The following is a 25,630-nucleotide window of genomic DNA, read 5'->3' on the forward strand; positions in this document are numbered from 1 at the left end:
TGTTCTCTAAGCCTGGCTGATTGGGATGAAGGTGAGCCTCTAACTTGAGATGTGCCCATAACTGACTCTTTCTCAGGTTGTTTCTGCTGGTCTCTTGATAAGAAGATTGAATACCTTAGGAGCAGCGGCATTGCCATGTTCTCCCCTAGTGGAGAGAGTTGTAGAGAAAGTGAGTTTTGAGAGCGAGCAGAATAGAGAGGACACCTGAAGAAAAGCAGAGATGAGAAGGAGCAGAACTTGAGGAGTTTATGACGGTTTTCAATTTTCTGGTTCCAATTTCATTTGGAAACCTGGCTGATTTCTTGCCCTTATGTTATGTAAACATGTCTCTTCTTATATTACAGTAATATGTCTTCATTTTGCTAAAACTAGTAAGAGATAGTTTCTGTTTCTCTCTCTCTCTCTCTCTTTTTAAATTACCTTGTCTCCTAATCGGATGGCTTTGGCAAACTACTCTCCAGAATTTTCAATGTCTGATTTGTCATTTTTTCCCCTTCATCCCCTTGTCTATAGCCACAGCTAAAGTCTGAGACCTTGTTTTCAAATTCTTTAACTTAAAAACCTTTCCTTCTATTTACATAAATCACGAACTCTTACGATTTCAGTTGCCCCTGAGATGGCCCACTGACACTTGAAACAGAAAATTTAGAAAGATGTAGTTGGAAAGAGTCAAACTTGAGTTCAAACCTTGTCCTTACCAGTTACTATGTGACCTCGCCCATATCCTTTATTTTTTCAAAAGCTGTGTCCTCAGCAACAAAAAACCTACAGGAGTGTATTCGGGAGCGGGGGGTGGGGGGGGCAAATAAGAGAAATGGTTCAAAATTGAAACTCAAACAAGAACTAGTGTTGGGAACGCCTCGCCCTCCGCATGTGGGGTACCGACCCCGGATTTCTACATTCCCGTGATCACGGGGCTACAGGGGCATGCTCTAGCAGGTGGCACCCTTACTTTTAGACCTTTCTGCTCCAGGAATCCTGGCAGCATGGGTGCGGGCTGCTTCCTTGGTGGTGGTGGTGGTGGTGGTGGTGGTGGTGGTGCCCCTCATGCCTCCTCGCGCGGTTCCAACGCCGCAGTTGTGGCCAAGAGTGCGGTTTGGAAGGGGGATGGGACTGCGAGAGGAGTCCCGCGCGGACACCTCCGTGGTGGGGGCCCTGAAGCTCCGATGAGTCTGTCGGCTCCCAGGACAAGCACAGGGAATGAGATGTGTGGGAGAGAGCTGACACAGATGAGGGCAGAAATACTTATATCTTTACTGAATAACTTCTGCACCCTCCTTTCTTGGGCTAATAACTGATGCTTCCAGAAATAAAATAAAATAAAATGTCGGTTTGTAAAGACATTAAAAATATCCTGCCTTTTTTGTATACAGCAAATTATAAAATACAGAGACCAAAGATGTCAATGTGTCCTTAATCCTATGGCCGATCATGACATACCAAATGTCTTTGGTCCCAGGGAATATGTAATACTGAATAAAACATATCTGAGAGAGGAAATCATACTTATCTACCTCTATTTTCTTAGGAAGGTTGAGATACAGAAAACATACTTCAAATTTATGTACAGTTTTCTATAGGAGTTTTGTTTAAACACTCAGTTATAAGCCAAACAAACATAGAACCAAACAAAAAAAATGAATACACTTACCACAGGATTTTTCAACTTCCCAGGAAAACTGTTTAGGGGGACCATTTTCAAATTTCCAATTCTGACTATATTAGCCCTTCATAGTAGGTTTATGTCCTAATTTACTAGAAAGAAATGAAATACTGACTTTAGCCATAACAGATGATTCAAATATAGCCTTTTTTGTCCAATGAGATTCTGCGCTCACTCCAAGATGCTGAATATGAATAAAATATTTCCCACAGCCCGAAAACTTATACGTATTTGTTTTTAATTATACAATAATGTGAAATTATAGAAAGTTTATAAGAGAAAAAGCACCCATAATAATGATTTTATGAGTTACTGCTAACCATATCTTTAGTTAAAAATATGTATAAACAGGTATTATATATCATGTGAGATCTAAATTTAAAAATACAAGGTGTTTAATGTATCAGAACTGAAAATACTTTCAGCAGAGAGAACTTATGCCATTTCTTTGTGTAAGTGGTTACAAAACATAATTGTGGTGTGCAGTCAGTCCCTTGGGATCCTTCTCTGACCACATATGTGGCTATACAAATGTAAAAGATTGGTGCCTAATGTACAGCCAGAAATGTAGAAACATTTTGGGTGGTGAGCCTGGTGGGGTCTGGACAAAGGATGCTTTTCATAGTAATTGTTGGAAAGTAGACGTTGTTGTCTAAGATAAAGTTCAGAGAATCTGCATAGAAGGCAAGAGACTGAAATGGCACCACACCCCTTTGAGATATGGTTGTTAGAACCCCCCCGAGGGGCTGACGCAGTCCCAAATTCTGTGTGCTGTCAGGAAGGGGCATTGCAGGAGAACTGATGGGGGAGGAAGAGACCTGGGTGGTATCTGGGCTCATGAGAAAGGTGTAGGGTTCTTGGAGGCCTCCCCACTGTGCTAGGTGGGGGATGAATTTTTTAAATTTATTTTTAATTTTTTTCCTTTTGTTTATTGTTGTGCAATTATGATTGTCCCCATTCCCCCCCACCCCCCGCCATTACTCTCCCCTGGCCTACCCACTCCCACATTCAATCCTCCCCTACCCCGTTGTCTTTGTCCATAGGTCCTTTATACATGTTCCTTGACTTGATCCTTCCCCTTCTTTCCTCCGTTATCCCCCTCCCCTTCCCCTTTGGTTACTGTTAGTTTTTTCTGTATTTCAATGTCTCTGGTTCCATTTTGCTTATTTGTTTTGTTGATTAGGTTCCATTTATAGGGGAGATCATATGGTATTTATCTTTCACAGCCTGGCTTATTTCACCTAGCACAATACTCTCCAGTTCCATCCATGCTTTTGCAAAGGGTAGGAGCTCCTTCTTTCTTTCTACTATATAGTATTCCATTGTGTAAATGTACCACAGTTTTTTGATCCACTCATTTACTGATGGGCCCTTAGGCTGTTTCCATCACTCGGCTATTGTAAATAGCTTTGAAGTCCTAGATGAGAACATAGGCAGGAAAATTTCAGATATTCCATGCAGCAATATTTTCACCACTATGTCCCCTAGAGCAAGGGATGTAAAGGAAAGAATAAACAAATAGGACTACATCAAATGAAAAAGCTTCTGCACAGCCAAAGAAAACATCAGCAAAATGAAAAGGGAAACTCCTTGTTTATTTTTAAGACTTTTCTCTTTATGGCTGGTTTTATGCAGTTTTACCCTGATGTGCTTAGATGTGGATTTCCATGTATTTACTTAGCTTAGGATTGTAACCCTTCTTGAAGCTATAATATCATTTTTTAAATCAAGTTGGGAAAATTCCCAGATATATTTTCAAATATTACCTATTGGCTTTTATCCTTCTGAAATCCCAACACACGGTATTAAAACTTTTCATTAGCGGTGTATGTCTCTTACTCTGTCCACTGTCTGCATTGCATTTTCTATCATTTTGTCAATATTTCAGTCTGGCTTTTCTTACTGCTATTTTTTCTAGCTCACTGATTTTTTTCTCATCATTTATGCTACATTGCTGTTACATTAATATATTTAGACCTTAATTTCAGTCACTGTTATTTCTCATTTCTATTTGATTTTTATAATTTTCACTTCTCTGCTAAAATCTTGTCCTTGAATATAATTAGGTTAAGGTATCTATCATGGGCCTGTGTTTTTCTTGGATTTTAATCCTTGTTTTACTTTTACCGAATACCAAACATTATGAAGCACTGTAGTGATGATTTGATGCCCGGGATGATGTTATTTTCTTCCTGAAATGATTTCTTTTGCTTTGGTAGAATGTTATATTTGGGGGAGGCTCACTTTACTACAGTCTGTAACGGAGCTGATTTGGGTCTGAGCATCAGTCTTATGAGAGTAATGGCGCATTTTTGCTTACATTTGCTAATAGATACAGCCGTTGTAGGGAACACAACGGAAAGTCCTGGGTACTTGGGAGTGTCTCACTGTTCCGGTAAGCCTGAGCTCCAATTGCTGTCTAAACAACCCTGTAAGAATTTTAGAAGCTCTTCTCAGCTTTTTAACCTCTCAGCTGTTGTTTGTGGCTCAGGAAATGCATCTGAGGGAAAAGCTATGCCAAAAGGCTAGATCATCTCTTCATTTCAGCTCCTGTTCTTGGCTTCTTAAATCCAATCTCCCTTAAATCCTAGGTCTCCAATACCTTCAAACAGATGGTGTTTAAAAAATTTGGCTTGCTTTTGTTGTATTCTTTGTAGGAGACTTGGGCTGCAAGAATCTGGTTCTTAATTGGGGGAAATGGAAACCCTCTCATATTTTTAATTATAGTCACAATCCATCTCTCCATACATAGCTTAACTTTCTCCAACCCCCAGATATGTATTTTCAACTGCCTAATAGACTTTAACATAGACATCTCTATGTTAAAGTCTCATAGTTATTGTAAATTCAACTTGCGCAAAACGGAATTTATTATTTCATTGAATCCTGCTGCATCTTCTACATTTTATACCAATGCAGGTGTCGTCCGAACTAGAAACTGAGGAGTTATTTTAAACTATTTCCTTCATGCTTTATGTTTAAGAAGTCAACAACACTAAAACCTACTCTCTCTTTTTCACTTCTTGGTCTGAATCATTGCAATAGCTACCCATTACTCTCTTCTACCTTCTGGTTGTTACGAAATGTATCCTGTCTAATGTATTTCCCCCTATTTAACATTTTTCTCAAGTGTAAATCCAAGCCTATTATTTCCCTATTTAAAAACTCTTCAGTGACTTAACCACGGTCTGCAAGATATAGTTCAATACTTGAGTTGTCAATATTTAATGATTTGACTTCTTTATCATCTAGCCTCTAACTACCTCTCCAACTTTCCCTCTTGACTTATTCCTGTCATTGTTTTAATGATACATATTTACTTTGGCTAATGAATTGTACTACGATCTTTCTCACATTTCTGTTTTCACTTGAGTTAATCTTTCTATTTGAAATGTCCTCCTGCCTTTCATTCCGCTTGGTAAATGATCAATCCCCAGCTCGGCAGCTGTATCCTGCGTAAGGCTGTATTCCCTCCTCTTTCCCAGAGAAGGATCATTTCCTCTCCTGTGCTACTTCCAGTTTTTCATGCTTCTGTTAATACATGTATTGCACTGCATAGTCTTGATTTACTTATTAGTTTCTTACCCTAAAATAAAACCTTTTTGCAGTGAGGTACCTTATTAAGTTTTCATACTCCACAGTTTAATATGTTCATGGGTGCACAGTAGACAATCAATGTATAGAAATGATAGACATGAGCCAAGAACTGAAATTCTGAGAAGCATGAAATCTTCATTTATAGCATTAAGATAACAATTGATGAAGCTTCTTGAGAGACAAAGCAGGAACAAATGAAAAACAGCAGCATATTTAAAAGGGAACTACATGTATCACTGGCATGATTAACATTGCTGAGCAAGACTTTCTGTAGTCCTGTTCCATATTAAAAGAGAGGGCAAATCTGAATTCAGAATTTATCCTTGGGAAATTCTCATAGTGGAAAATCAGTCTATTTTCATAGGGAAAAAACTGACCAGATGATCCAAACAATGATAAAAAGTAAGAAGCAAGGGGGAATGAAAGGGAAGAAAGACAGCAGAGATTTGCAGGTGTACCTCAGGAGTTCCAAACCAGGGAGCTGCTTAAGTGTTCGTGATATTAAAAAAAACAACAACAACTAAAAAAAACACCCAGAGGACTAGCAGATGTGGACACGCCATTCATTACTCACATTACAGGAGACAGCACCAAGTGGGAGTGAGACAAACCGCACCTCCTCCAGTCTGAGGCTCATTAAAAGGGGTCCCAGACAAAGGCAGCAGGAGTCCAGGTTGCAGAAACTTACGTGTGGCCTGGAGCTACATCACTTCAATGGGTATTTGCAGAAGGAAAAGGTCAAGAAGCAGTCACAGGACAAGAAGCCACTCCCAAAAGGAGATAAAAAAGGAGTTACAATCCATTCTTAGAACAGTACACATTCCCCCGGCCAGCCCTTGTTGCAGGTGCTGGGAGAGCCGTGTACTGACCCCAGCAGGGCAGAAAGAAACTTTAATGGGAAGTCAAACAAGAACAATGAAGGGACTATCAATTGGATGCCTTTTGATTCATTCTTTATTCAGGTGGAAGCTAGGTTAGGTAGAACTAAGAGTGAAATGTACTCTTTACTCATAGGGGCATAAATTATTTAAAGTTTCCCTGAGAATTGTACAGTATCATGCTCCCAAGTCTTCATAGTCTGCACTCTAGAGAAAAATCACAGATCTTGTTTGTGGTGTCTTAGGAAAACTCCACTAGGGAGAGTTGAAAGCTTTTCAGAGTGCCTAGAAAAAAATTCTTCCTTGTAAGAATGTCAGATTTAAATAGGAAAAAACTTTTCACTTAACGCCTACGAAAATATGTGCAAAGAAATTTCTTGAATACTGAGAAGAAAAAATCCATCTTGTTTTGTATTTTCTTTTGCACAAAATCTGTAGGTTTTGAAGCAACGTTGTTATGCAGAGATATCGTTAGGATTCACATCAGGTCTGGGCACCAGAAAAAATCTCACGTTTCCAAGGTTTTTAAAAGTTGCTCTCAGCTTCCACTGTAACTGTTGAAAGATTATCTTCATTACCATGACCCTGAAAAATAATTAACCTCTTTTAGATCATGTTTCTTAAATTCATACATGTAATAAACACTTAGGTTTTTAAAAAGACAAGCAATCCTGATTTTTATAGAATAAAATGTTAAAGTGCCATTTGTCCTCATTCTACCCAATCTCCACCACAACCACTCTCTTAATTCCTGTTGGGCTACTTGTAACTTCTGCTTTCCTTCTAGATTTCTATAATGAAAAACATTCATGGTCTCCCTTAAAGTGAACAGTTGCCAGCATCCGAAAAGTCACCTTGTCACGGTATTTCCCACCTACTACCTATTCCTTCCCTTCAAAAGTAACTGTGATTTTGACTTTTAGGTAATTAAGCTTTTCTTTTCTTTCTAGTTTTACCAGCTAGCTTGTATTCTCCCCTAAAGATTATAGTTTAGTTTTGCCTGGTTTCAAACTTCATGTGAATAGAATCATAAAGCATGCTTTTGTGTCTGACTTCTTATACTCAACATTATATATATGAGACTCATCCATGTTGTTAAATATAGGTGTAGTTCATTGTAACTACTATGTAGAATTTTATTAGAGTAATATATCTCAATATATTTACCATACATCCACTTGCATTGTTTATACTTTGGAGCTACTGTAAAGTATATATATGAAGTACATATATAAATTTCCTGGAAGAATATTTGGTAGTATATGCATATGTGCACACATTTCTACTGGATGTATACTACGGACTGAAGTTACTGGTAGGGTGTGCACACCTTAGCTTTTGGTACTTAGTGCCCCAAATGTATATAATTTATATTCCAACTGGGAATGTGTGAGACATTTTTATGCAGCAGCCATTACCATCATTTAAAATTATATTGTGAAAGTTAGTCATTCTGTTAAGTACTTAATATTTTATTGTACTTTTACCTTAATATTACTATTGAAAGGATTTGATTTGTGTTGAATAGCTTCTATTTGTTTTCTATATGTCTCATGTACTTTATGTTCTTCCTTTACCTGTTTTTTAAAAAAATTAAATACTTTCTGTGTATCATCTTAACTTCTTTGTTGATTTTTACTATATGATTTTTACTATATGATTTTTACTATAGTATAGTAAGAAAACTCAAAAAAATTATATATTTTTTGAGTTTTCTTAGTCATTGGTCTAGGGATTACAATATGCATCTTAATTTGTCATAATCTGCTTCAGATGAATGCTAATTCAATCCCAGTAAAATACAGAAACTTTGTTCTCATGTAGGTCTGTTCCTTCCCCCTTCTTTTGTGTTATTATTGTCATGCATATTACACCTACCTATGCCATACACGTAATAGATTGTTACAGTTACTGCTTTTGTAACCTTAAGTCTTTTAAAATTTCATAGAAAAAAACAGAGAAAAAATATATCTATAGAATAGGGGTTGGCAAACTGGCATCTGGACGAAATTTGGGCCACCACCTGTGTGGTAAAGTCTTATTGGAACAAAGGCATATCCATTCATTTATGTATGGTCTATGGCTGCTTTCATGCTACAAGGTACAGTTGAGTAGAGTCGTGATGATGGAATTAAGATTGATAATAACATGACCTTAAAATAAGGAGATTAAGATTACCTGGGTGGGCCCAGTGCAATTTATGCCATAGTATTTAAATCAGTTAAGGAAACACCAAAAAATATACTGTTTTTTATAGCCATCTACATAATTACCTTTACTGATGTTCTTTATTTCTTCATGTGTATTTGTATTCCATCTGGTATTGCTTTCTTTCAGTTTAAAGAACTTCCTTTGGTGTTTCTTGTAAAGCAGTTAGCCACACAGTCTCTGTCTTTTTCCATCATGTGTATCTTTATTTCACCTTCATTTTTGAAGAATAGTTTTAAAAGAGAATTCGTGCTGTTTTTTCCTCCAATACTTTACTATGCTATTCCACCACCTTCAGGACTCCATTGTTTCTGATGAAAAGTCTTATTGTGGTTACATTGTACATGAATAATCATTTTTCTCTTGCTTTAAAGATTTTCTCTTAATTTTTTTTAATCAATTTGGCTCTGAAGTGTCTAGGAGTGAATCTCTTTGTGTTTATTCTAATTGGAGACTACTGAGCTTCCTAATGTACAGAATAATATTTTTCATTAAATTTGGGGAAATTTTGGCCATTTTACATTCATTTTTTTCTGTTCTCTCATTTTTTGGAATCTCATTATTCATGTGTAGGTGCATTAGATGGTGTCCCAAAGATCTCTGAGGCTTTGTTAATTTTTCTTGTCCTTTTCTCCCCCTGTTCTTCAGCCTGGAAAATGTATATTGTTCTGTTATGTTTGCTGATTTTGTCTTCTGCCAGCTCAAATCTGTTCTTGAGCTCCTCTAATAAGTTTCTCCATTTTAGCAACTCTATTTTTAAACTCCAGGATTTCCATTTGGTTCTTTTTAATAATTTATATCTCTTTCACTTATATTTTATTTTAAAAATTAAACAGATTCATTGAGATGTAATTGATATACAAAGAACTGCACATATTTAATGTGTATAATTTGATAAATTCAGACATATGCAAACACTGTGATACCATCACCACAATCAAGAAAATAGACATTGATATTCTTATTTGATGAGTTATTATCATCCACTCTTTAAACATATTTTCCTTTAGTCTTTGAAGTCTTTCTTGGTGAAATTCAACATTTGTCTTCCTCTCCCCCCAAAAGATGGGGGTTTTTCAAGTGTATGGTTCATTATTTCTCATTCTTTGCATGCCATATTTTATTGTTTAAAATGGATATGTTAGAGGATATACTGTAACATCTTTGGGTTCTGATTGCTTCATCCTCCCCAGGAGGGTTGTTATTGCCATCTTTTGTGACTCCCCTACACTAATATTGTGGAGTCCGATCTCTTGCAGTGGGATCCACCCTTTGTCAATGAATAAGTGTAGCTTAAGGAATCTATTCAAAGTTTAAACTATTTGTAAATCTGCCCCAGCTTTTATTCTGTGTTTGCAAGGCCTCTTATTCAGCCAGGTGTAATTAGTGTACTAAGACCCTTTCCAGCCTCCTCAGTGCAGGCATAGATAGCCCTTAGCACATCTATAATCTCCCAGACCACAGGGATAAGTAGGATATCACCAAGGCCCACTTTGGCTCTCTTGTTCTCAGAATTTCCTTTTGAGTTTCTAACCAGTTACCAGTCAACTTCTTGTCCCAACAAGTATTGTGATCTCAGTTAGACTAGATGTTATATAGGCTTTTCCAGATTGTTTGCCACTGAGATCTCTACTGTTATAACAACACCTCTGGTCATGGAACTTTCCTACAAATAAAATCAGCCCTCTCCAGTAGTGAGACTGCTGGTCTTCACAGTCTGACTCACCCAGATAAACTTCTGCAAAATGGAACCTGCTCGGGGGTGGGGAGTGGTTGAGAAAAATCAGAGTAGCACCAAGCTAAAATGTCAGACACATCCACTGTTCTTACTGAGGTTTAGCAAATTTTCTTAAATACTTCTCATGTGTTGTATTCGTTGATAAGTGTCCAGAATAGTTAAAAATTGTTTATTGACAATTCTCTCCAGTTTTATCTTTCTTTTTTGGGACATTTGCCAGATCCTCACTCAACAATTCTGGAAGTCCCACACATTTTCTATTCTTGGAAAACCGTTTTTCCATGTAGCCTCATAGTTACTTCTGCACTTTGATTAGTCTCTGCTTAGAATGCTTTCCCCTTAGCATCCTGTGGATTTATCTCTTTACTGTTTTATTTTACTTCATAACACTTTTCCACTTCCTGAAATTATTGTGCATGTGTCTATTGTCCTTCTCCCCACTGGAATGCAAACTCCCTGAGGATAGGAATGCTGTCTTGTTACTCACTGCATCCTTAGTGCCTATTACAATGCCTAATATGTAGAAGCTCTCTATAAATAGCTGTGAAAGAATCAGTAAATATATATATAGTCTTTTTAAGCTGTGAGAAAATAAATCATTTGCATTAACTTTTGTGGTACTGTGAATTATTACAGCAATTTGGGATGTTATTAAACTTGCAATAACAGTTGACACTTAAACAATACAGGTTGGAACTGAAGATTCTTTTCAATAAATATATTGGAAAACTTTTTAGAGATTTGTGACAATTTGAAAAAAGAGATGAATTGTTTAGAGTAGAAACATTGAAAAAAGTGAGAAAAGTTAGGTATGTCATGTGCGCATAAAATATATGTAGACAGCAGTCCATTTTATCACTTGCTAGCATAAACTATACACAAGTTATTATACTACATTCCAATGTATCATAACTTATGCATAAAACACTGACTATACATAGAACCATTTACAGTTGAGAGAAATGTAAACAAACAGACGCCACATTAGATCCTAACTGCATAAAATTAACTGTAGTTCTTACTGCACCATTGTAATAATTTTGTAGCCATCTCCTGGTGTCACTGTGGTGAGCTCAGGTGTTGCAAGTATCTGCTTAGATGTCATGTGATGCTAATCAACTCAACATGGCTTTTTCTCTCCAGTGTATTGAGTCTGCAGTAAAAAGTGATCTCACAGTTGTTACATATTTTTCATTGTGTTAGGTGTGATATTGTAAACTATGAATAACACCACGGGACCCAATGTTGATGATGCTGGAAGTGGTCCCAAGGAGCAGAGAAGGGCCATGACATTCCAAGAAAAAGTTGACTTGTGTGGTATCTACCACACATCCACAGATGGAGGTCTGCGGCTGTGGCTGCCCACCATTTCAAGATAAAGAAATCCAAATGTGAAAACAAAAGGAAATTTGTGACACTGCCACTGCAGCTATGACAGCAGGCACAAAAACCTTGCATTTGTTGTGAAATATCTTTTTCTCTTGTATTGAAAATGCAGCTTTTGTGTGGGTGCAGCATTGCCTTAAGAACTGCTTACCCTCAGACTCTCATGTGATTCAAGAAAAAACAAAGTCATCATACGACAACTTAAAGCAAAAGAAGGTGAAGGAGCTAGAGCTGGAGAATTTAATTTAAAGGAGAGTTTGATAATTTTAGAAAGAGGTAACAGGAGAAGCAGCTTCTGCTGACCAAGGGGAAGATGAATTCCAAGAAGCCATTAAGAAAATCATGAAGAGAAAGTATATCTGACTGAACAGGTTTTTAATGAAGATGAAAGTATCCTATACTGTTAAAAAAAAATAAAAAGCCACAGAGGACATTATTAGTAAAGAAGAGAAAAGAGCACCAGGATCTAAGGCAGGAAAAGATAGACTAACTCTACTGTTTTGTGCAAATACAGTCGAGTTTATGATCAGGACCACTCTTATCTATAAAGCTGCTCCCCCGCTAAGCCTTGGGAAAGATAAACACCAGCTGCTAGGCTTTCGGGAAAGGAGGCCTGGACAACAAAACCCCTTTTTCTGGATTGGCTCCATAGCTCATTTTCCCTGTAGTTAGGAAGTACCTAGCCAGCAAGCAACTACCTTTTAAAGTTCTTTTGATATTGGACAGTGCACCTGGCCACCAGGAACCCCATGAGTTCAGCATTGAAAGTGCTGAAGTGGACTACTTGACCCCAAACACAACATCTCTGATTCAGCCTCTACATCAGAGGATCAAAAGGACCTTTAAGGGTCATCATTATACAGGGTAACATGGAACTTTATGGAAAGGATTTTCAATGCTATGGAATAGAACCCTGACCAAGAGAGCATCATGAAAGTCCAGAGAATGATTACAACACAGTCATTACAGAACTATAGTACTGCAGAGTATGCCTCTTTCTCTCTCATCATTGGAGAAACTGCGTATCAGCCTGTCATCCCATGTAAATGGCTTTTAAAAAGTGGAACAATGTTTCTAATACTGTATTATGAATATGACTATAATATTGTATTTAACAAAGATTTTGTAGTGATTTAATCATTAGAATATAGGCTGAGATACTGGGAGGCAATCATATCCATTACACTAGCAATCATATTGCTGTTTTTCACTATCAATGCATAAATCATTAACCCTATAAAATATGAATTTTTTCACATATTTTCATTTTTGATGTCTAGTGTCAGTAATATGCATAACCTGTAAGACAATACTGACGCAGGTGCTCACAGACAATTCATCTTGTAAACAGATGGCCCAAACTTACAGTATCGATAAATACAGTCCTATAAATGTATTTTTCTTCCTTATAACTTTCTTAGTAATAATTTTTTCTAGCTTACTTTATTATAATGATACAGTATATAACACATATAACATAAAAAACAGGTGTTAATTGACTGTTTATGTATCAGTAAGGTCAGCAGTAGGCTTTTAGTAGTTAAATTTGGGGGGAGTCAAAAGTTACACACAGGATTTCAACTGCACGGGGGCTCAGCTCACTTAACCCCTGTGTTGTTCAAGGGTCAACTGTACACTTAAACAAATCAACTACTAACAGAAACGCTAGTCTTACATGCAAAGACATATGTATTGAGATGTTTACTGTGTCATTATTTATAATTTAAAAAATTGGAAGAAAGCTAAATATGCAGCAATAAAGGAATGTTAAAATAAAATCTAAGGAAAAGTATGATACTATTAAAAGGCATTGTTTAGATATGCTTTATAATGAAAAGATTTTTATGACAGTTGAGAAAAATGCATGTGACCAAACAATATGAGTATGATCATACAATTAGTAACAAAGAAAACTTTTTGTGTGTGTGTCTTCTTGTGTAGATTTGCATGTGTGGGTATGACAAAGATTGCATTAAGAAGACAATAACTTTTACTCTAATTTTTTACTTTTACTTCAAGTATTCCTTTTGTAATTTCATAAACAGTAAGATGAAGAAAAAATTTAAAAAATATATTATCACATATTCCATTTTAGTAATTCTAAACATACTGTATCAGTGCACTTCATCTCCTCATAGAATGTGCTTACTAAAATCAACCTCTATTAATATGCTAAAGAGTAGATAAACACTTACCAACTCAATACAGCCAAAGATGCAGTACGTAAATGCAATAGCTAATTCCAAGGAATAGGAGGACAGCAAAATCCGAGAAACTTCCCTCCCAAGTTTCTGAAACCAGAAAACAGGAGAAATTTCCGTTATTATTTTAGTAAGAGCAACTATGTTCAGGGAAGGAGCTCCTAGTATGAGAGGAAAATAGGAAGAATAAATAAGCCTCTTTTACTATTTGCTTTCCCCAGACGTTTCTACTCTTTTGTCTTCTGCTATACTTTTCCTAGCTTTTATTCCCCTGATTCATTATCTACAGCTCCCAATCTTGATCTTCATCACTCTCTATTCTGTCTCACTTCTTACAACTCTTCATTTTCATTATTCTCTTCACACAAAATCCCTATAGTGAACTCACTATCCAAACTCTTCAGTTAAGAAGATTTGACTTTCCAGGACTTCCAACCAAGATGGAGGTGAAGGTAGATATGCTTTGCTTCTCTGCACAACCAAAAGAAGGACAACAACCAATTTAAAAACAAAAATCAACCAGAACTGCCAGAAAATCAAACTGTATGGAAGTCTGACAACCAAGGAGTTAAAGAAGAAACATTCACCCAGACTGGTAGGAGGCGAGGAGACTGGAAACCATGGAAGAGAGGATGCGCAGCAAGGCAGTGTACCAGGTAGGCAAGGTGGAGGCTGGTGGACCAGGCAGCCCCACATTAGCCTGTGGATAAGCTGAAGACACAACTGGGGAGCAAGACAGACCATGCAACCAGGGTCCCAGGGTGGGAAACTAAAGCCTCAACCTCTGACTGTAAAAGCATGGGGGTTGAGTCAGTGGGAGAAACTCCCAGCCTCACAGGAGAGTTTGTTGGAGAAAGCCACTAGGTCCTAGAACATACACAAGCCCACCCACCCAGGAATTAGCACCAAAGGGCCCAATTTGCTTATGGGTAGCAAGGGAAGTGACTGAAAGCTGGCCAAGAACCTAGCAAGTGGCATTGTTTCCTCTTAGATCCATCCCCCACATACAGCACCAAAAACTACTTGAACTGGGTTGCCCTGCCCTGACAAGTGCCTAAGGCTCCACCCCTTAAATCATAACAGGTGCGCCAAGACAAAGGAATATGGCCTAAATGAAAGAACAAATCAAAACGCCAGAAAAAGAAATAAGCAATGAGGAGATAACCAACCTATCAGATGCACAGTTCAAAACACTGGTAATCAGGATGCTCACAGAAATGGTTGAGTATAGGCACAAAATAGAGGAAGAAGTGAAGGCTATGCAAAGTGAAATAAAGGAAAATATACAGGGCACCAACAGTGAAGGGAAGGAAACTGGGATTCAAATCAACAATTTGAAACACAAAGAAGAAATAAACATTCAACCAGAACAGAATGAAGAAAACAAGAATTCAAAAAAAAAAAAATGAGGAGAGGCTTAGGAACCTCTAGGACAACTTTAAAAGTTCCAACATCTGAATTATAGTGGTACCAGAAGGAGAAGAGGAAGAGCAAGAAATTGAAAACTTATTTGAAAAAATAATGAAAGAGAACTTTCCCAATCTGGCAAAGGAAATAGACTTCTAGGAAGTCCAGGAAGCTCAGAGAGTCCCAAAGAAGTTGGATCCGAGGAAGCACACACCAAGGCACACCATTATAGGAGACCGTTCTGCGTGGCGTGGGCCCAGCTCCCACTTGAAAAGGCCAGTGGAAAGTGAGATCCAGCACACAGGACCCACACCCACGGATAGGTTCTCCTGTGGGGAATCAGGCCTGCATTGTACCTAGGCCACTTTGAGACTTGCTTTTTGCTAAAACTCCCTCACCCTGAATTGAGGCAGCAAACGTTTACTGCATATCTTTAAAGTAACTCCCTAAAATCTGTGCTAAACCTTCCAAGGATGAGTGTAACCAGTTCAACCACTTTTCCCTTTACATTTGCAAATATCCTTCTTTTTTGATGTATTTAGCAACATCGTCTCCTTTGTTTTCTGTAAAAGGTAACCACCTAAGGGCGAACCTGTGCATAATAAATGAGGACCATCCTCAAGGTAATGTGCCCAGAAAAGAAATAAAAGCCTGTCAAGGCAGGGTTGGGCACTCTTCTCTTGAGAGAGTGGCCGTGCTGTCCCTTTTCCTCCACAGGACTCGGTAGTCTGTGTGAATTTGTCTCATCTCAGCCACAACGTCGTGGACATTGCAGGCCGGTGTCCACATCACATCATAATTACATTACCAAAGATTAAAGATAAGGAGAGAATCTTAAAAGCATCAAGAGAAAAGGAGAGAGTTACCTACAAAGGAGTTCCCATAAGACTGTCAGCCGATTACTCAAAAGAAACCTGACAGGCAAGAAGGGGCTGGAAAGAAGTATTCCAAGTCATGAAAGGCAAGGACTTACATCCAAGATTACTCTATCCAGCAAATGGGAGGGAAGATAAAGTGCTTCTCAGATAAGGTCAAGTTTAAGGAGTTCACCATCACCAAGACCTTATTATATGAAATGTTAAAGGGACTTATATAACAAAAAGAAGATCAAAACAATGACAATAAACTCCCAACTATCAAAACTGAACCTAGGACTTCCAGCCAAGATGGAGGCATAGGTAGATGGAGGCATTGTGCCTCCTCGCACAACCAAAGAAGGACAACAATTTAAAAACAAAAAACAACCAGAACTGACAGAAAATAGAACTATATGGAAGTCCGACAACCAAGGAGATAAAGAAGAAACACTCACCCAGACCGGTAGGAGTGGGGGAGGTGTGCAGCCAGGTGGAAAGGACCCCCGGCAAGACTGCAGCTAGTGGACCCAGTGAGGTAGCGGATTGTGGAGCGGGGTGGGCAAAGCTGCAGCTGGCTTGTGAGGCAGCAGTTGGTGGACTGGGTGACAGACCTCACAAACCAGGGCTCCAGCGCAGGGAAATGAAGCCTCAAACCACTGATTGAAAACACCTGTGGGGGTTGAGGCGGCGGCAGGAGAAACTCACAGCCTCACAGGAGAGTTCATTGGAGAGACGCACAGGGTCCTAGAACGTACACAAACCCTACCCACTTGGGAAACAGCACCAGAAGGGCCCAATTTGATTGTGGGTAGCGGAGGGAGTGACTGAAATCCGGTGGAGAGTGGAGCAAGCCCCCATTGCTCCCTCTCCGCCCCTCCCCCACATACAGCGTCACAGTGCAGCAACCAGCGTTACCCCGCCCCGGGAAACACCTAAAGCTCCGCCCCTTTAAGTAACAGAAGCACCAAGACAAAAAAAATGGCCCAAATGAAAAAACAGATCAAAGCTCCAGAAAAAATACAACTAAGCAACGAAGAGATACCCAACCTATCAGATGCACAGTTCAAAACACTGGTAATCAGGAACTTCACAGAATTGGTTGAATTTGGTCGCAAATTAGAGGAAAAAGTGAAGGCTATGCTAAGAGAAGCAAAGGAAAATGTGCAGGAAATCAATAGTGACGAGAAGGAAACTGGAACTCAAATCAATGGTGTGGACCAGAAGGAAGAAAGAAACATTCAACCAGAAAAGAATGAAGAAACAATTCAAAAAAATGAGGAGGGGCTTAGGAACCTCCAGGACATCTTTAAATGTTCCAACATCCGAATTATAGGGTTACCCGAAGGACAGGAGGAAAAGCAAAAATTTGAAAACTTATTTGAACAAATAATGAAAGAGAACTTCCCCAATGTGGTGAAGGAAATAGACTTCCAGGAAGTCCAGGAAGCTCAGAGAGTCCCAAAGAAGCTGGACCCAAGGAGGAACACACCAAGGCACATCATAATTATATTAGCCAAGATGAAACAGAAGGAGAGAATCTTAGAAGCAGCAAGAGAAAAGGACACAGTTACCTACAAAGGGGTTCCCATAAGACTGTCAGCTGATTTCTCCAAAGAGACCTTACAGGCAAGAAGGGGCTGGAAAGAAGTATTCCAAGTCATGAAAGGCAAGGACCTACATCCAAGATTACTATATCCAGCAAAGCTATCATTTAGAATGGAAGGGCAGATAAAGTGCTTCTCAGATAAGGTCAAGTTAAAGGAGTTCATCATCACCAAGCCCTTATTATATGAAATGTTAAAGGGATTTATCTAAGAAAAAGAAGATAAAAAATATGAACAGTAAAAATGACAGCAAACTCACAGTTATTAACAACCGCGCCTAAAACAAAACCAAAGCAAACTAAGCAAACAACTAGAACAGAAACAGAACCACAGAAATGGAGATCACATGGAGGGTTATCAACAGGGGAGTGGGAGTGGGAGAGAGAGGGGAAAGGTACAGAGAATAAGTAGCATAAATGGTAGGTAGAAAATAGACAGGGGGAGGGTTAAGAATAGTATAGGAAATGTAGAAACCAAAGAACTTACATGTATGACCCATGGACATGAACTATAGGGGGGGAATGTGGGAGGGAGGGGGTGGGCAGGATGGAGTGGAGTGAAGGGGGGGCAATGGGACAACTGTAATAGCATGATCAATAAAATATATATTTTTTAAAACCCTGAACCTAAAATACAAAAACAAACTAAGGAAATAACTAGAACAGGAATAGAATCACAGAAATGAAGATCACATGGAGGGTTATCAGTGGGGAATGGGAGGGGAGAGAATGGGGGAAAAGGTAGAGGGAATAAGAAGCATAACTGGTAGGCACAAAATAGACAGGGGCAGGGGTTAAGAATAGTATAGGACATGGAGAAGCCAAAGAACTTGTATGTATGATCCATGGACATGAACTAAGTGTGGGGAATTCTCATGGGAGCAGGGTGGAGACAGATAAAGGGGAGAGAAAAACAGGGCAACTGTAATAGTATAATCAATAAAATATACTTTAAAAAATTGACTTTCCTGTCTCCAATGATAAGATGGCTACCAAGAGATTTTATCAAGCAATCCTCAGGTATTGAAACAGCTATTATTAATTACAAACTTTCTCAAATTTACATGTGTGGTAACAATAAAAAAAGTCACATAGAAATTTGTGTAATATGATAGGGGAAGATGAGTAAATTAAGAGTTTGGAGAATGATCTTTCACTGGGAAGTACAGGGCGGTTGTGATTGCTGCGTTAAATGAAGCAGACCCCTTCTGTTGCCATCTGAAAGATACTTTTAACTGTTGATACATATCAGGATAAATGATACTGCTACTAATTCTGAAAATAAGTGTGGGTTTTGTACTGGCTATGGAAAGACAAGAATGATGTTCAGACCTAAAATGAATAACAACTTACTTCTCTTTCCTTCAGTTCCTTCTTTTGTCCTTTTTGGTTGGGTTTATTTAATACATTTTATATGAAATAAAGTATGAGGTGGTAGGAATTAGACGGCAAGAATGAAATGACAAAACGTTCCTGTTTTCTCAAGGTTCATATTCAAGTAGAAAAGGCAGAAAGATAACATTAGGTAACATATGGTAAAGCTAAATATACCAAAATGGATGAAGGCTTGTTCAATAATTATAGGGGACAGGAGATCCACCCTAAGTCATCCATATCTAGGACGGCTTCATAAAGAGGTAGGACCTTTGAAATAAGAGTAGAACTGAGAAAAGGGAAGTGGGGAAGCAACACTCTAGGCAGCTTTAATTTACTTGTTTCTTTGTAACCTTCCTTGTTCCAGAAAGAATTTAATAGCATCAATTACAGGTGTGACAAACCATCTAAGAAATGGAGACATAAAAAAGGACCAACAACAACAAAAAAGGACCAACAATAAAGCTAAAATGTATATCACATGATCTATGGTTTGATAATGTTAGCAAAAAACTGAATGCAAGAATGAGTATGACATGTTGAGAAAATGATAAAATGTTTAACTCAAGTTATAGTGTTTACTCGTGTATGATAAGGCAAGATAAAGAGTATAGAGCGTTTGAAATGGCGAGGTGAAGAATTCTGATCGAATTTTCTTGGCAGAAACACGATCATAACATTTTTTAGCTGCAAAGTACTTGTGACTTCTTAGTGGCCAAGACTGTAAAAAGTCATTTTGCCCATATTCCTTAATTTATATGTTAGTGTTATTCTCAAAACCTCTCCCTGAAAGTAGCAAGATGTCTGCCAAAGAATTTCAAGGAGAACAACAGAGTGAGACTGAATTCTGGACACATAATTTAAGGTTCTGAATGCAACTTAAATTAAGTAAGTGCCCCTTTTTTCACTTCAGTCACTTTGGGTTGTGTTTCCTGTCACAAGCAAAAGAGTCCTAATTAATAAAAATTTAAGTAAGAAAAAAACAATAGTTGGTGATTGGGAAGACAGTGAAGAGAGAAAGGTGGAGGGTTACAGACAAGTTTGAGCCTAGGAGATTGAAATAAGGGAGTTTTGCACAGTACTTCTGAGGAGGTAAATATTTTCCGCTTTTTATCTGTTGCGTTTGAGATGATGATGCTAGAAGCATATCCAGGTAGAAGAGTCAAGCTGGCCATTAGAACAAGAAGACTGGAGGTGGGGAGAAGACAAAGCAGTGAGCTAACAGGTTGTGCTGTTGTTTTCTCCGTTTACACATAAAGAAACCAAGGAACAAGGAAGGTAAGAAACTTGTCCAAGGGGCCACACACAGTGAGTACTGAAGGTGGTGTTTGAGTAAAGACAGTCTGGCTCTGGGTTTATACTATTTACCATTTTGCTCTAGGAGGAGTGTATTTTGAGGCATACACTTTTGGGGCTACCCGAACCTACCTGGGAACACTGATAATTTGATGAGTTTGTGGATTTAGTCAAGCCACTTGTTTATGTTAGAAAGATTGGCATATAGGAAATCCCGTACAATGCTTTTGTAAATGTAGGTATATAACTCTATAATACCTCTAAAATAAGAGATGTAGGCCTAACATACAAGTTCATTTTGTGTAACAAATCACAGAAAATAAGGCTGAAACGTGTGTTTGGTGAACTGTGAAACTGATCATTAACACCGAGTTCGGGCCAGGTAAATACAGTCTGCAATGCTTTGTGATACTATTTGCAAAAGGCAGGCCTTAGCAATTATGTCGTTATCTTTTTAAAAAAATATTTTATTTATTTATTTTTAGAGAGAGGGGAAGGGAAGGAGAAAGTGAGGGAGAAAAACATCAATGTGTGGTTGCCTCTCGTGCGCCCCCTACTGGGGTCCCGACCTGGCCCACAACCCAGGCATATGCCCTGACTGGGAACTGAACCCTTTGGTTTGCAGGTGGGCACTCAATCCACTGAGCCACACCAACCAGGGATTATGCCGTATTATTTTGAACTGATGACTACAAGCTAGTGAATGAGAGTGGTAAACTACAGTAACTTGACATTACTCTATATTTAATTCCCCTTCCTATCTTTGCCCCAAAATTAGAATTGAAGATTTGTATATTGAATTTCCAGGGCAAGTGGAGAATTTTCTTACAATTTATAGGGAAAATCTGACTCACGCTTATTTAAATCAATATGTCATTAATTACACACAATCTATTTTGGGATTATGGTACCTTCTCTCATCTCCATGCTTGGGCTCCTTCCACTGATGGTCCTATGGAGTAGGGGTACATGGAGGGAGCAGGAAGTTTCCTGCTCACCTACAACGACTCTTCCACTCATTACAATTATGTTTGAATTAAAACTTCCAAATAGTTCTGTGTTTTGCTCTGTTGTTCAGTAACAAAGAGGAGCTCCACTCTAATCTGTTATGATTTTACACGGAAGATTTTATAAGTATTGCAGCACTAATAATCTGTGATTCTAAATTTAAAGCCAACACAAGTGGGAAAAAAATCTACTATGATATTAGTAAAGATATTCACATTTATGTAGTAGTTAAGGACTTAAAGCAAAATTCACGAGATGCAAAAATAGGCTGTGCATGAAATGCTATACGTTAAACCAGAAATTACTAGGTGTCTGTACTTCCAACTACATGCATTAATAGAAGAATTCTTTTGTCAGTTATGGGAGTGGTTTTCAGGTCTAGCATTATACTTTTCTTTCTTTAAAAGGATCATCAGTGATTCCATGCCTAATGCAGATTCACATACCACCAAAGCCTTCCAATTATTTACTTGCTTTATTTTAATTGGATATGTCAAGAACTCAAATATTCTAGTAATATTTATAAGAAATTATGATAGAATTATTTTCAAGTTAGAATTTTCAACCAAGAGCTTACTATTAAATCAGAAAATTTCGTGAGGACCAATAAAATCCTTATTTTACCTCCGAAGCCTTTAAAACCTCTGAAAGGAATCACTTTGAAATTGAAATGTTCCTATAGGATTGGTCACTTACCGCTTGTCCATAGTTCCTATATGACACAGAATCAAACCTAGACAACTCTAATATAGTCAACGTTACTGCAACGATTATAACAATTATGCAGAACATGTGAAAGATCAAAGCACATGTAACCTGAAAAGAAGATAGAGGGTAAATTTATTATAATCAGAATAAGCACTTCAGAATAGCCAGTGTGCTAACAAAATCACCTAGTTAAAACTGATCTAGTTTCTGAAGCTTTAGAAATGTTGGTACGCTTGCCATTAGAATAAATTATTTTTCTGATTTATATAAAACGCAGTTAATTTGGAGAAAACATGAAAATATCATCACACCAATAAGCATAAATCTTTCATTTGGGCTAAAAAATTTTACAGTCTTCTGCGTCAGTTGGAAGAAAGCCTTATAAGATGTGATTCTAACAAAAGGAGTTCCAGTGCAAAGAGAAAAATAGAAGGAAAAGATGGAAAAGGACTACTTGTAGAAATTAGCCAAATAGGAATCAATGATTTTTAATGCTAGGTTTTCAATCTCTAGGAAAAATCCCTTAATACCTCTGGATATCTGTACAATTATATATAGCTTTTTTATCTGTACAATTTATGAAATAAGATGAATAAATTTCTAAGGTACTGTTTAACTCTGTAATTTTCTCTTCCCAATAGCTTTCTGCCTATATCAAAGACGGATCTTTATTCTGGACATACCCTTTATTTTATTACAAGATGCAATCCTGTTTCCAAACTGGGAGGTTAGGAAAATGGAGTTTTATAGCAGTATTATTATGTTTGTATATAAAGGCATTAGGTCCTATTACATTTTTCGAGTAGTAAAGTTTATACACTCGTAAAAGAAGGTAGAATACCAAACCAAAAAAAAAAGCTATATATAAATTTAGAACCCTTTACATATCATAGATCTTAACTGATGTAGTGTGTTTGTCTACATTAAACTATGTGCTTTTGGATTTTCACTTAATTCCTTCATTTACTTTACAGGTAGGCTAGATTCCTGCATTATTTAGATACTCACTATCTTTTCATTAAAACTTATTTAGCTTTGTGACAAATGATTTCTAGGATACCCTAAACATTTCAACTTACCAGGCGTGGAGTTGGATGCCTTGCTATTTTAATTAAGGAGATTCCTGAAATGATAAACTGGATATAAAAACATATATTTATAAATATTCATTAATAATGCTCATCAACTTACAGTGTATTTTTAACAACTCCCTCTTCTAAGTCAATTATTTTTATAATTCTAAGAGTAGCAAAATATTTTAAAAAATTTAGTTGAAGGTGTCAGGACAGACAGTAATGAATTTAAAAGCAACAGTAGGGTCACTAATAACAGAAATATATAGGGGACAGTGTGCAGAATTCAGGCTGTGGGATATGACAAAGATGACTTAGGTGGTCCTCCAGAAGGGCCCAAATCTGTGCATGCTTTCTGAACTCATTCAGTTATTACTTGGAATGCCGTCCTTCCTCGTGAAATGATGCCACTGATCATAGCTGCTGTATACACACCCAGATGTGAAAAGTGGCCCATGAGTCTATTCAAAATTGTGTTTGTATAAAATATATCTCTTAATCGAGACTATGCTGTGAAGGTAACAGCTGCTATTCATATTTTTGTCTTTGTTTTCAAAAAGAGTTCCATTACTTCACAACAGGCTACTTTATCTGTCTCCTGGAAGTATAAAGTGATGCCACATTTTTTGAAGGTGGGCTGAACAAATATTCTTTTTGTCTTATTTGTTTTGTTTTAATTTGTGGAAAAATAGTATTCATACTATACATCATACCAAAAAAAAAAAAAAGGCCAAATCTGAAGCTTATGAACTCCTCAAGGATAACAAATCCACACACTCAGCACTTCATTCTGTAACAGGAGTTGAGATTTCCAAGGACATACATAGTGAAGGTAAGGGCTAAGTCAGAATAGAAAGTAAAAATATCTTTTGAATTTTAAACTGGAGTGCTGTCTAATTTAAAGTACCATACCATGTACTTTACAAAATACCCAAAGTTTATGACCTAAGTAAGAAGTTTTGCATTGGATTAAATTTCTTAACATTTTTAGGTAATTCATTCTAGGAGCTAAATATGCTATTTTTGGGGGGGGAGTAATTTTTTATATTTTTAAAATATATTTTATTATTATGCTATTACAGTTGTCCCATTTTCCTCCCTTTATTCCCCTCTACCCTGAACACCCCCTCCCACCCACATTCCCCCCCTTTAGTTTATGTCCATGGGCCATACACATAAATTCTTTGGCTTCTACATTTCCTATACTATTCTTAACTTCCCCCGGTATATTTTCTACCTACCATTTATGCTACTTATTCCTTGTACCTTTTCCCCTCTTTCCCCCTCCCACTCCCCCTCTGATAACCCTCCATGTGATCTCCATTTTGGAGATTTTGATCCTGTTGTAGTTGTTTGCTTAGCTTGTTTTTGTTTTTGTTTTAGATGTGGTTGTTAATAACTGTGAGTTTGTTATCATTTTACTGTTCATAGTTTTTATCTTCTTTTTCTTAGGTAACTCCCTTTAACATTTCATATAATAAGGGCTTGGTGATGATGAACTCCTTTAACTTGACCTTATCTGAGAAGCACTTTATCTGCCCTTCCATTCTAAATGATAGCTTTGCTGGATACAGTAAGTAATCTTGGATGTAGGTCCTTGCCTTTCATGACTTGGAATACTTCTTTCCAGCCCCTTCTTGCCTGTAAGGTCTCTTTGGAGAAATCAGCTGACAGTCTTATGGGAACCCCTTTGTAGGTAACTGTGTCCTTTTCTCTTGCTGCTTCTAAGATTCTCTCCTTCTGTTTCATCTTGGCTAATGTAATTATGATGTGCCTTGGTGTGTTCCTCCTTGGGTCCAGCTTCTTTGGGACTCTCTGAGCTTCCTGGACTTCCCGGAATTCTATTTCCTTTGCCAGATCGGGGAAGTTCTCTTTCATTATTTGTTCAAATAAGTTTTCAATTTCTTGCTCTTCCTCTTCTTCTTCTCGCACCCCTATGATTCGATGTTGGAACGTTTCAAGATGTCCTGGAGGTTCCTAAGCCTCTCATTTTTTTGAATTGTTTCTTCATTCTGTTCTGGTTGAATGTTTCTTTCTTCCTTCTGGTCCACACCTTTGATTTGAGTCTTGGTTTCCTTCCCATCATTGTTGGTTCTCGGTACATTTTCCTTTATTTCACTCAGCATAGCCTTCATTTTTTCCTCTAATTTGCAACCATATTCAACCAATTCCGTGAGCACCCTGATTACCAATGTTTTGAACTGTGCATCTGATAGGTTGGCTATCTCTTCGTTGCTTAGTTGTATTTTTTCTGGAGGTTTGATCTGTTCTTTCATTTGGGGCATTTTTTTTTTCTCCGCATGCCTGTTTTGTAGTAAGGAGCAGAGCCTTAGGTGTTCACCAGGGCTGGGCAACCCACGTTGCTGCGTTGTGATGCTGCATGTGGGGGAGGGGTCCGAGGGGGAACAATGCTGCTTGCTCCAATTTCTGCCAGTTTTCAGTCACTTCCCCTGCTACCCACAATCAAATTGGGCCCTTCTGGTACTGACTCCCAGATGGGTGGGCCTGTGTTATGTTCTAGGACGCTGTTGGTCTCTCCAATGAACTCTCCTGTGAGGCTGTGAGTTTCTCCTGCTGCCGCCTCAACCCCCACAGGTGTTTTCAATCAGAGGTTTGGGGCTTTATTTCCCCGA

At 37.9% G+C, this 25,630-nt stretch overlaps 1 protein-coding gene across 1 annotated transcript in view; it reads right to left on the reverse strand.

Annotated features, from left to right (window-relative positions):
- Nucleotides 1–932: 932 nt before the first annotated feature.
- MS4A13 (membrane spanning 4-domains A13) overlaps nt 933–25,630 on the reverse strand; it is a 30,281-nt gene continuing 5,583 nt past the window's right edge. The window contains exons 3-6 of the mRNA XM_053923837.1: nt 23,004–23,060; nt 21,913–22,032; nt 13,666–13,761; nt 933–1,172 (exon numbers count right to left, since the gene is read on the reverse strand). Coding sequence (XP_053779812.1) covers nt 933–1,172; nt 13,666–13,761; nt 21,913–22,032; nt 23,004–23,060 — 513 coding nt within the window. The remainder of the gene's footprint in view (nt 1,173–13,665; nt 13,762–21,912; nt 22,033–23,003; nt 23,061–25,630) is intronic.

This window comes from Desmodus rotundus, chromosome 5 (genome assembly GCF_022682495.2).
Source record: "Desmodus rotundus isolate HL8 chromosome 5, HLdesRot8A.1, whole genome shotgun sequence".
Classification (NCBI taxonomy): domain Eukaryota; kingdom Metazoa; phylum Chordata; class Mammalia; order Chiroptera; family Phyllostomidae; genus Desmodus; species Desmodus rotundus.